A 13,370-nucleotide genomic window follows, 5' to 3' on the forward strand; every position below is an offset into this window, starting at 1 on the left:
GGAAAATCCATTCCATCATGTTTCCTCATCAGGGATGTCTTCTCTCTGACCTCCACCTCTGTTTCAGTGACTCACACAAACATGGAAGATGGATATGTACCATCTCCTCAGGTTCTGCCAAATTCAACAAAAGACGGGCCTGTCAACCATGAAATGGTCTTTACAGAAGTAATATGGACAAATGTGGATTAGTTGGAGGCACTTTTATCTCTAGATAATTTCGTGACCTTTATTTTTTATTCTAGGTCGTAAAAGATTATTCCGAACGCTATCATAACAACTGGTATAAAAGGAAAATGGTGGTCTATTATCCTCCGTAATTCCTTTCTGGACATCTATCATCATGCTCCCCTCCCTCTACCTAGCATTCATCACAGGACACCCCCATGGTTTTCTAATCTACAGCTTTTGTTTTCTTTTTTTTTTGGTGCTTTTTCTTGGTTATATCTCCTGTGAATTACTTGGCTCGGAAACACACAGGCAAACACACAGACACACACAGGCAAACTGCTGTCTGGCCTCCGAGGTTCAGTGGGAGCATTAAATACAGGTCAGGGTGACAATGAGGTTGTTGCAAGGCCTTGAGGAGGCCTGGGGGACTCTGCTTATTAGTCCCTGGGCATGACTGTTTGTGTTTGGTGAGTACTAGTGTTGGATAGTAAGTTAATAGAGTAGATGCGCGATGAGGACATAAATGGATAAATAAACTAAGTAAAACAGGACAATCCAACGCGATGCAAATGTGCGCAGAATTCACATCTGGATATTGGATTTCATGCAATGTTCATGTCCTGTCTTGTTCATCTCCCTCAGAAGTCTGTTTTTGGCTCGAGTCATTTCAATTACATCATAGCACAGGACTGATGGGGAATATTTCTGCATGATATTCTTTTTAATAGCTGCAATTTGCTCTTATTATACACTCTTCTTATACACTCTTAAACAGCCTTTATATATAGCTTAAGTTGTAAAAGCACTGTACAACATATGTAATGAATATTTATCCAATTTTAAGGGTTAGGGTTACACTCTTACACTATGATCGATTTAAATTTAGAAGTCTTGTTTTCATTTAATCTCACCCTTTCTTTGGTGTTTATTTCATTATTTATAATCACAATAAATTAAATTATGTTAGTAGCACATCTGGTATGCACTGCAACTTAAATGTACACAATGCACATGCATAACTTTTATTAGTTGAAGCCCAGAATCAGGGAAAAAGATCTCCTATTCAGTGTAGGCTATGCTGTACTGTACTATATTCTAATCTATCCACAAGCAGACATGTCTATGCAGCTTCAATCTTTTTCTTTCTTTCTCCATGACAACTTTCATTTCAGTCACATGGGTGTATGCTGTAATAACTCAGTTTTATGTTCAAAATAAAACTGCAATACAGAGGAGAATATTAGTAAATGCTGCAAAGGCGACCCTCAGAGAAATATCCGTTTTCTGCAGTGAATCTTGAGACTGTGTGATGATCTGTTGCAGGTATCTGCTGGTTTCAGAGTCATGCCCTTTACTGTCCCTCCGTTATTTACCCACCAGACATACACAGCTTGATAAATGTTTTGTCTGACCTTCTAAATTTGTTTTCCTTCCTCTTAACTGTGATTTTATTTCCCTTGGACAGGCCAGACACTGTGCGCCTCTCTGTGTGTACGTGCACGTGTGAATGTGTCTGCTCATTTTTTCTTGTTTTTTTAAAGCTTCACCACCCAAAAGATAAAACGTATCTTTTCCTTTTTGAAAAAAAATATATTTCCATCAGTTCGTCATTAGAAGGGAAAAAAAAGAAAACACTGTAAAAGCAAAGGAATTCAAAGCTCTACTGAAAGCGACTGGCCCTCCATCTAGTGTGTGTCTACTTCAATCTGTAAAGGGTTAAAGTCGCCACAGGCCAGAGCAGAGTCAACATCGGCCACGGCTTGGCTGGCCTACCCTGCCAGATCAATATCTGCAAATAATAAATTAGCTCCCTAGAGGGGTCGCACTAAACCCTGAGCAACACTGCCCTGGAAAAGTCCACAATTGGTGTGTGTGAGACTCAATAAGCCAGGTGAATGACTGTGCAGGGGCACATCTTTAGCACTCCATAATAGAAGATTAATGGTGCTCAAATCAGTGCTGAGGGCACCCTGAGGGTTACCTAATAGGCCTAGTTAGAACTGTCATCCCTTCCAGAGTCGCCTAAAATATTACATGCAAACACAGGGAGCCACGATGAGAGGGAAGAATGGGAGTGCATTTACGTCTTATTTGTGGTTAAATCAGCTACATGTAAAAGGTGAGATAGCACTGAGAAGATAAGAATGGAAAGAAGTCATGATTTAGCTTGGTATAGCTTACCAAAGAATACTAAAGAGGTCTAATTTTGAATTTGGAAGAGGACAGAATCTAACGCTAGTAAAACTTATACGTGTCACCATCAGCAAGGATAATTATGGCACAAACTGTTAAGTGAAACCTTTTTTTTCACAGTGCACTGTCATCGCTTAATGTTGTCAGTCTTCGTATTAGCCTTTTAGCTGTTTCTTAGCACAGACTTGCATACAGCTATTTCAATGGCATATGAACATCCAGGCCCGGCAAGGTCACTTCTACCAGTTTTGATTTCCCCTTTAAGCTACAACATAATAATAATTAGATATTTAAATTTGCTTCATAAAAGCAAAGCTCATCTCATCTTAATAGAAAGATTGACTGATGGCCTGAATAAGCACCAAACCGTTGATGCGTATTTCACGATTTTCTTTGTTTCTGCTGGTTAAACATCAGATATTAGTTATTTCAGTCAGTTGTTGCACAATGTACAATTCACAGCCCTTGATCATACATTTGTCCTGATTATTTATGATAAAAAAACGTTTTTTTTTTCCTTTGTGATTATGCTCATTGTCTTCAGTTTTAATGACAAGCTGTAGGTCAAACAGCTGCTCATGTTACCAGAGAAGAAATAAAAAGGAAGACAATGACAGAAAAATGTGAAACAAAATCATTCCAACTTGCTCAATTCAGGCACTATTAGCCTACCATAAAGCCATATACCCTAAAGAAAAATTCATATTGCCATATAAACATGGAAATAAATAACAAGAGAGCTAAGTAATTTAAAGTTTTTGTAATATGGTTCTGAATTTTGATACTGTATAATATTTGCAGTGTTCAAGCATAAGCCAATCTAAGGTCCTGTTTAAAAGCAGATCTATATGCCACACAGGCTTGTAATGAGCCTTAAAAGCACATCTGATCGCTTATTCCAGTTGGTTTATTTCCCCGCCCTTACGGAAAGACTGCTGGATTCAATAAACACACTTCTTATTGATCCTCAGTCACACAGCAACACATGCACCTGTCTCACCCACATCCAGCAAGATTTATTACAACTTTATACGCTTGGAAGAAATGAAAAGGCACAGAAATGTAATCAGGTGCACTCCCGTACACACAGACAGTTTAATTAGCCAATGATTTCTCATCAGCGTATCCTCATACACGCACAATTTTTCAAACCCTTATTTATCTATGCAATAATATCAGCTGGATGGAATGTGGGGAGGGGTTTTCCTCCTTATCTCTCCTCCTATCCCCCTCAGGTCTGGACTTCGGCAAACTGTCTGCTGCACTGACACTGAACTTACCCACATGCCGCCACACTGCCATCCTCCAGAGCAAACAGAGTGTGTCGCTCTCCGCAGGCCACTTGGGATATTTTCAGAGATGATGGAAGATTCTGGAACAAACACGGTGCCAGCTGGAAAAAAAAAATAAAGTTCCCAGTGAGGTGAAGAAACACCCTGAGTATCTCTGGGTTGCTGTTATTGTGTAGTTAAGTAGGTATACTCCATCAGTCTGGCAAACATCCCTAAGACGGGCACAGCTACAGCAGATCCTCTCAGTGCAGATGAAGACAGAACAACAGGCACAACAGAGGGAACAAGAAAGAAACAGCATATTCCTTTATGGTGCCGAGCTGTGTAGATCTGATGTTTTTAAGTCCCTCTGTGTATGTCTGTCTGAGTGTGTTCATGCCAGTGCCACACGGAAAAAAAAGAAACAGCCTATGAGAAGAAAAGAAAGCCTGGTTCCTCATCATGCGCTTGTTAGCTTGTCCAATCTATGGCAATCAGCACAGTCCCAGGGGTTGAAAGACATGAGATGCTGGGGAAAGGGAAGCCGAGGCTGAGGAAAAGATCAATACCGCTCTGTGAAACAAGAAGTGCGGGCTATTTACTCTCCATTGATCTGATGATGCAGGAGAAACACCTCACTCGGCTATTAAATTGAGAGTATAAGTCTAGTGTGGAGGGCTTTTTTTCCTTCCTCTCTCTGTCTTTCTGTCTTACTTCACCCCAAGGTCAAGAAAAAAAAAAGCTAAAAACATCCACAAACACACAAAAATGGATTGCTTGGGCCAGGGAAAGTAATTAATCTGCATTAAATCTGTCAAGGGAGCAGACACTAACTACCCGTCTTAAGCGAAGTTTTGCTCAGAGCGACCCATGGCAGCATAGGATGGACTACTGGAGGACACGGTGATAAATATAACTGCTAGCCGGGGGCCTGCAATGCTTCAGATGAGCTACTTTAAGGCTAGGCTTTACACACTCATAAGAAGCTAAACTAAAAGAACATAAAATTACGCAGGCCTGCTGGTCTAATTAAACTGATGCATTTTGTGTTCAATGTAAACAATTAGCAGGCAGGGAATATACGATATTCTTTCTTTAGGTTTGGTTTCTACAGCCAATATTTAGCATTAGTAGCATTTTAATGCATTTTCAAGAAATCAACAGTTTTGCATCTTGAAATTTTGCAACTCTTAATTTCTGTGGATGTTAACATAGACTAATAAGACCACTCACTATGCTGGAATAAGAAGTTTCCACATTGAATTCCCAAAGTTTCACTGAAACTATGTGATGTCTGCTCTCTATCTGTGGTCATTTTATCTCAACTCAACAACATATTCTATGTAAATGAACCAAGCTGCTCTAGGTACTTAACTCTGTGGGTCAATAGATGAGCTTCAGAACACTTACGCATGCTTTCTCAAAGGATATTGATTAAAAAAAACAATTAACTCATTACATTGAAACCTGGAGTGCAATTTCTGTTTTGTTTGGTTGGGTTTGGGATTTGTTTGCTTGGGGAATAATTAATAACAAAGGACGTGACAGCAAGAAGTCACAAATAAATAAATAAAAAGTAAAAATAAGGCATTTAAAGTATTTAAAGTCAGAAGCCAAACACTTTGACTTTTCAGAGCAATTTTTTGGTTTTGAAAGCAAAAAAAGAAGAGAAAAAAAAAGTTGACCCCAATGATGAAATTATGTTTTATAATTTAACAGTGTGTTATAAAAACACATTTTTGTGGAGAACTGATCGATTTACAACAGATTTTGTCGGTAAAAACCTTTACAAGGTTACAAGTTGGAAGAATTTCCCTAGCATGTGTCCAGTGGCAGAGCTGCTAACGTCCACAAGCTCGGTGTGAAACTCTCTCTCTCCCACCATGTCATTCTTCGCCTTTCTTCTAACTCCTCAGAGGAGAAGCCTTATTGACTGTGTGGCTGTATTACAACAAGCAGTCTCTAATGACTCCCTGAAGACCTCTCTATCCCTACTGCCCGCCCGCCCTCCGTCTCCCTCTCTCTCTCTCTGTCTCACTCTGCGTGCCTCTCCTTCTCTGCCTGCTCTTCAGGCTCCAGTTCAGCAGCTAATTAACCCTCTCTAATAGCGTAGATTACATTAGCTTTGAGCAGCTCGCACCCTCCACCGGACCCGCACTGCCACACAATGAACCCAGCCTTGCTTTACAAATCTCCCCCTTCACAAGAGCACAATTATGAATTCAAACAACTTCTTATCCACACTCACTCATCCAGGGACAGAAGCCCTCCTCTGCAACCGCCCCACTCCTCCCATGCCACCCATCGCCCGGGCCTTCACACAGGGAGTAATGAGAGAACTGAAGAGAGGAGACCACACAACAAGATGGCCAAGAGGGGGAGAGGGTTATTGGGAGGGAGGACCCCCTATTGGGGAAATCAGAGAGGTCACTATAGGTGTTTCATTGGCTGAGCTTACAGAAGCCCAATGATAACCCTCCACTTTAACGTTCGTACTGAAAGGAAAATGGAATCTTAATTACTGCGTGCAGCAAGAAAGGGGAATACCAGGACAAAGCGGAGGTGTACGCATTAAGTAGTCAAAGAGAGGGAATTAAGCCCAAAAATGAATGACTTAAGCCAAAGTTTTCCTTCTATACAATGACAAAAAGGCCAGAATGTGTTCTTTCTTTTTTTTAATAAACTTCCCAGTGGTCAAATTTCTTGAGCGCTGAGTTAAATCAATCACTGAAGACCCATCATCTCAAAAAATGCACTCCTATTGGTGTGTACTGTACTGCTACACAGTATTTAGTACCCCGCTGTAGGAATGGCACTATGGCTGGTTAGTCATCTTTGATACAATTCAACTGAGCTGTATAACGGTGCTACCACCATTAAACTGCAGGAGTCCAACTACACTTGGAGCGTTAAAAACCAATGGAGTACCTAGGACGAGATAAAGGAACAGTGAATCAATGAAAAATAGGGTAATTTTTTTGAATTGGAATTTTTTTTCTCTCTCTTCCTTGCTGCGCTTACAGTGGCGTTTTATGAATGATAATGAGAAGAGGTGTAGGGGTGGTAAAAAAGGGCTAAAAAAGAAATAAAGTATAGAAGAAATGGATGTAATCTGCCCCGTCCAAATGTAAATTGGTACATTTGTAGTGAAAGGACATTCTCATGTTTCTTTGTCCGAACAAGTAATTTTCCCTCCGTCCCTCTTCTGTAAGCCTTGCCATAGCAGCATTTTCCACAGCATAGAGCACTCTCTTTTCTATTTCAATAGGACAGCTCATTTGCTAGACTCCGAGCCCAAACTGCTGACTGGGTTTTTCAAGGCTGTGTACTTTGTGTGTGTCTGTGTGGACTAGTGTGCGTGTGCAAAAGCTTGTGCTAAAAGAGAGAGAAAAGCTGCAATGTGAGAGGGAAGGAAAACGGCGAGAAAGAGTGGGAGAGAGAAAACATTGTATCATTAAGCTACTCAGAGATCATTAGATATATAAGGGTTCTGCTATGCAAGGTCAGGTCTGCTGTTTTTCTAGGTCGGCAGAGGAGCAGTAAAACCAGTCTAATCATCCACTTCTCTTTTCTCTCTTCTCCCTGGTGACACTCCCTTCCTCCTCCATGTGTGGATTCCAGCCCAGTTTCACCACACTCCTGTATGTATTTACTAACATTATCAAGGCTCACGAGCCAAGGACACATTAAAGCAAACAACATGCACAAAAAGGCTTTAAGCTAGTTATTGGCCTCGTTACGGGGTAAAGCTCTTTGCGTCCTCATTCGCTTTCAGGATGTACAAGGCTACATGAACAGGTGCAGCATTCTGCCTGACTATCCAATATTTCTCATTAATGCTGTCGTTTAAAATAGAGTTTAGCAACTGGCATTGTGCCCCAAGTGATGGGTGTGTTTGTGCTTGCATGTCTCAAAACACCAGCACATGTTACTGAAGACATTTTTCAGCTAAGGTGACAAGGGCATTAACTTTATTGAGAGGTAAACTTGTTTTGTATGTGAGTTGCACGTGCTTTAACTTGTGGATACGTATCAGTATTGTTTATAAGTGGACCACTGCACCGCTCGGTAGTTTCAAGTGGAACTGCTGATTTGAAGATTGGTGGAGTCATGGCAGTTATAAAACTAATATTTTTAATAACACACACCATGAAACACACTAAAATTTGCTCTTTGGCTTACTTTAACAGTTTTAAATTTATTTTAACAGTGGTGCTTCAGCACACTCTGCTGGTCATCAGTAGTATTATGATCACTGATGTTAGCTATTTGCTAATATACTGGTATCAGCATTTATAACAGGCGATAAAATAAAAAAGGTAAAAGATGGAAGAAACACCCTTCAGTCATTCTATGAGTGTTTATTTTTCCAAGTTGTGTCCACTAGAGGGCACTCTGGTGGACACAATTTCATGCTTTAGCACACCCTGCTGGTGATATGTTGTAATATGATCAAACTGATTTTCAGTGATGTCAGTTCACTTTCATTGTTCATTTTCTTTTGTCACAATAGGCAACACTGCAAGCACAACAGCCAGCTGATGTAAGGAGAGTCAGGCAGAGAGTAAACGAGTAATTCATGACTTGTAGCAAAAAAACAAGAATATTTTATCTTAGAAATTATAAATAAGAAAAAAACACGAATTTTATGTTTTACGCACCTGAAAATAGAATTTGAAAAAAATTATATATATAAAATATATCGATTTTGAAATAACCAAATATCGGTATTGGTCCTAATAATCCTATATCCTAAATTGGGGTATTTTCATAGTCTCTCTGTATTAACTCAAATCACTGGTCATCTTACCACATCTAAAACAACATGATAATGATTAAGTGGTAAATGGACTGGTTCTTATATAGCACTTTTCTACTCTTCTGAGCACTCAATACAACTTGCGCATTCACCCATTCACACCCATTCGCACAAGCACATTTTTCCTAGGTGCTTTCTAACTGACATTCACACACATTCATACTCCGATGGACGCATCGGAGAGCAATTTGGGGTTAGTATCTTGCCCAAGGATATTTGGCATGCAGACTAGGGGAAGCCAGAAATCGAACCACCAACCTTCCGATCAGTAGATGACCTGCTCTATCACCTGAGCTACAGCCACCAAGTGGTGAATGGTCAAAGCGTTGTGACTGTTCAGAGTATATTTAACTTTACTAACTGGTGAACACAGTAAAACAATTATCTATTTAAAACCATTCTCAAGAATTAGTAGAGACCAAAATTAATTGTGCACATTGAGCTCATATTTACCAGTTACCCGAAACCTCAATCTACAAGTAACTGGTGAACATAGAGACAGAAAGTAAACCGCTTACCATCAAGTATGCAACTTAAAAGTTCATAACATTGCAGAAAAAAAGATGTCACTTCACACGAGACTGAGGTCCTTACAAGTCCACTGAAGGACACCACGCTGCTAGCCCTGGCGGTAGGAGGCATTGCTGTTGGTAATGTGCCCTGTTCATCAAGATAATGATGGATAGCTTTAAAACGGACCCTCGGCTTTATAGAGATGAATGTCCTGCTTGGCCTCTTACTCAGCACTTTGGCCTTTCCCCCACTCACTGTGCGCTTTATCACACAAACAGCCTCACCGGGGCTAAGATGGAGATTAGCGAAGCCTGTCTTTAAAATGGAGCCTACTAAACACTATCAATCAAACAAAAACTGGTTTCTAAAATGCATCCCAATACGCCTTCTATTAGGAGCATCAAAATGGAGCAGTGATAGTTGGCTGTTTGTGCGCTGTTGTGTGCGGGATGAGCTCAGAAGATCGAGTAGAACAGAGAAAAGGACAAGTGTGTGTGACAGAGAAAATGTGTGTTAAGAATGCCTCTCGTTCCCTTGACCGTCTCATTAGGCTAATGTTTTTTTTTATAAGGCACTTCAAATGCCAAGGCATTGGTGGATTTAGTGTAAACTTAAATTCCATTACCTGGCAGGCATTAATTGCTCACTGAGCCCAGAGATCTTTCCCCTGGGGCCTCTATGTTTCCTCTCTGTCATCTGGCTAACTATTCTGTCTAGACTAACTTAGAGCACCATAATCCACCATGGGGATCAATAAACTGCACATAATTCAACTCCAATAATGAGCTTTCACTTCAACACAAGCGCCAGCACACTTCCCAAGGAACCGGCAGGGGCGTAAAATGATAATGTAATTATTAAAAGGACAGACAAAATGAGTAAGCACTTTCACAGAGAGAGGGAGGGTGAGGCCGGCCTCAATTAGACATACTTAAAGCTATCATTGTTATTCGAGACAAAGCTAATCAAGGAGGAGATACAGGGGCATCCATTTCAGCAGGTAATGGAATGACGCTCGCTGACTCTCCCATTTCCCTAGGCTCATGATGTTATAAAGGCCGCCCTGTAGTCACGCGTGAGTGGGCACTCTTTAATGGAGTGCAATGGATGTGGTTTCCTTTTAGAGATGCAGAGGAGGGGGCTAGAGTGTAAGATTCACATTCTAATAGCAACACATAAAACCATATGTGCAAGGGGTCATTTTGAACCTATAGCTTCCACTAGTTACATTTTGTATCTAATGCAGCTATGAAAAGAGCTTCTATGCACCGTGAAACAGTTAAATCTCTATCATGTCATAACACATCAGGCGCCCACACATGCCAGGCATACACACATCAAACTAGCAGCTGCCGTTTGAGACCAGCATGAGAGATTTGGTGTGTGACAAAGTAAGGTTTAACCTGGGGCCTTATCAGTTAACTAGTGTTTCTCCAATTATATGCATCCTTGAACTCCAGTGAAATCAAGAGAAGCTGGTTTGTTTTTTACACCCAACTGCTCCTAATTCATCTGCAGGCTACAGGAGGTCCATGGTGGATAAATTAGGCTTTTACGGAAGAGTTGCTCCTACTGTTTATCTGCTGGTGACATTTGCTGCATGGCCCCAACTGCACCATAATTACCCCACTTATTCACTAAACAGGAATCATGCCTGGCAGGAACCCCCTGCCACAAAGGTTGCAGGACTTAGGGCTATGTGCAGCCTCCAGAGTTCAGTGGCCATGGCTTCATGAAAGGACTCCATTCATTTGAACATCAGCATGGGCTCACTTTAGCATGGCATAGAAGAAGATGGGGGCTAAACTGACTCGCCTGAATAGCCGGAACAAAGAGCATCATGGCTGATGACGATGATGAATTTACATTTGACTGCACATGCTTTTCTAACACACAGCACACCTTGGCACGCCGTGAATGTCACAGTTCCCATAGTGGACTGGCATTTTCGAGAGGATTCTTCTTGCCCCTGGAGCCAGCATACTGAGAGTTGATAGCTATACATATCCCAGCGAGGTAGACGCCAAGGGACAAAGAAAAGAATTGAAACTAGACATCTTGATGGTTCTATTAACTGTCATCATTAAAAATGTACTCTGTATTCTCAGTGTCTATTTTGTAAAATGCAATAAAATCCTACATTAGGACATTATCTTATCCCCTGACTATTTGACATTCTAGATTACGATACTCATTGTTCAGAAAACATAGCCAAATACAGCAAAACTAGGGAAATGCCAATTAAAACTAGGAACAGTGCTTTTCCGTTGCTTATTGTGCAGCTCTTCAGCTGCCTAGAGTTCTGCATAGTCTTATCTGTCAAAGATAGTAAGCACAGATGGATGACAAGTGACAAAGGGATATTTGGTTGAGGTTGTGCAGTAATGAGTGTCACGTGACTCCCGCACTCGAATTTCAGACGGCCTCCCCTGATCCTAAAACTGCAATCAACACTGGGCCATCTGCAACGCTGCAAATTAGCATAATTGGTGTACATTACACGCTTATAGAGAGTACATTTTTATCCACAATTCTTTGTCCTTAACAAGATGAGCTCTGGAGATACTGGGAGAGAGAAACTGTTGATTAGACACAGAGAGCTTGAGCAGACAGCGAGGCTCGTCTTTGTGAAAATAGACGAACTGACGATCAGAGTTTGGTGAACGGCCAGGTGTTAGGGCCAGAGTGCAAGTAGGCCAGCATGCAGCAGAGATGAGCACCTTCAACCACACCTGGAACCGGGGCTTAGGTGATCGACAGGCTGGCCATCTTGTCAGACAGCTCGCAGACTGAATGCAGTCAACACTTAGGCCTCTTCCAGCTGCTCTTCCAGAATAAATTGAACTTGATTAGAATTAATCACACTCAACCTCGTGCAATTTGCAAATATTGGGGAAAATATTCAAGGAAATCTGCTTGGAAGATTGCAAGCAGTGAAACAAAAGGAAAACATGACTGTAGCAGCGCAACTTGACTTGACAACGTGCTTTGGCTGACAGAATGTTTTAACTAAAAAGACAGATGGAGACATTCGGTTGCATGAGAAACCAAATTAATTTTATATGTGAACTCTGTACAAATGAGCAAATACTGCAACAAAACATTTGCACTATTGAAGGGTTGGTTGTGCATCTCCTGCACAATAAGTTAAATTTTACTTGCTTGGAATGTATTAGCCTTCTAATTTCTCACTTAGCCAAAGCACCAGGTGTTTTCTTACCTGTCACAAAATGAATAGACATAGTTCACAGGAGTGACTAGCAACAAACAGGCAGCGTGTCAAAAAGTCCTGTGTAAAGTGTAAGATAACATTTTCATGATAAAGTCACAGCACTCACATTAACAAAACACGTTTATTCTGGACGGTCACCATAAGTTAGTCATCTCCTTCCATGTGTACACCAAGAAAATGTGAAGCATGTAAACTGCCTGAGTTTAAAACTTGCATCTAATTTTCCCTCGTGATGGGTCTGTGCCAGGGCATTGTTGCTTGAAGAATAAATTGGGTAATTCAATTAAAGTGCTTTCCAAAGACACATCGTAAGTGATGGAGAATGACTCTAACCCAAGCCTGAACCCCGTGCCCCCGCCCATCGCTCTGCTTGCCTGACAAATGGATGGCGGTGTATAATTGAAACACATTGCTGCCAGCGTAGGTCAATAACATCGCTCTCTCTCCTCACCAGTACCAGATTAACAGACTCTATTTTATCTTCCCTCAGCCTGTCCCAGCTTGACAGAGCGGAAGCGTCAGCTGCTTATCCATAAAAGAGGCCCCTTATCTTGAAAATAAACAAATACATAAAGTGCAACAGCTTGCTGTCTGTCCAAGCAGTTAAGGGCTACTTAGTTTAAGGCAAACATGTGGGCAGTGTTTTGTTTAACACATCATCATATGAGACGAAGCACTGCTGTCACTTCAGAAAACCTGCACAGACCTTCTCAGAAAAATGATGATAGCGTGGTTTTCCACTGGGAAGTTCTATACTCTATTCTCAAAAACTAAATAAAATCGTATTTTTTTTTTATGTATTTGTCCTTTTGTTAAAACCAATCATGACATTTTGTTCTGTTTTTTACCCACCAGTAAGACCAATGTCATCCAAAGTCATTCACTAGTGTTTTTCAAAAAAGATGTGTCTTTGGATATTTGTTCTGACTGTAAATAATTAACATTTTTGATAACAATTAAAACACCCTTACTTCTGTAGATGTATAATGCAAAGCCATCACTGTTTATGCGTGATAAACATTGCGGATTAATTAGCCTAAGCACAAGTGTAATATGAAGCTAAAATGGGTGATTATATGTATCTAAGCCACAGCATAACAAATCAACTGGCTTAAATTAATTTGATAAACAAATGGGAAAAGTAGGGTTAAGGTTCAAGGGTAAAAAAAAC

At 40.7% G+C, this 13,370-nt stretch overlaps 1 protein-coding gene across 1 annotated transcript in view; it reads right to left on the bottom strand.

Moving 5' to 3' along the window:
* The window catches only part of LOC102791121 (uncharacterized), a 295,543-nt gene that overhangs the window by 213,064 nt on the left and 69,109 nt on the right, over positions 1–13,370 (bottom strand). Inside the window, exon 5 of the mRNA XM_087848698.1 lies at positions 3,645–3,757. Coding sequence (XP_087704824.1) covers positions 3,645–3,757 — 113 coding nt within the window. The remainder of the gene's footprint in view (positions 1–3,644; positions 3,758–13,370) is intronic.

This window comes from Neolamprologus brichardi, chromosome 12, assembly GCF_056152115.1.
Source record: "Neolamprologus brichardi isolate AB-2024 chromosome 12, ASM5615211v1, whole genome shotgun sequence".
Taxonomy (NCBI): Eukaryota; Metazoa; Chordata; class Actinopteri; order Cichliformes; family Cichlidae; genus Neolamprologus; species Neolamprologus brichardi.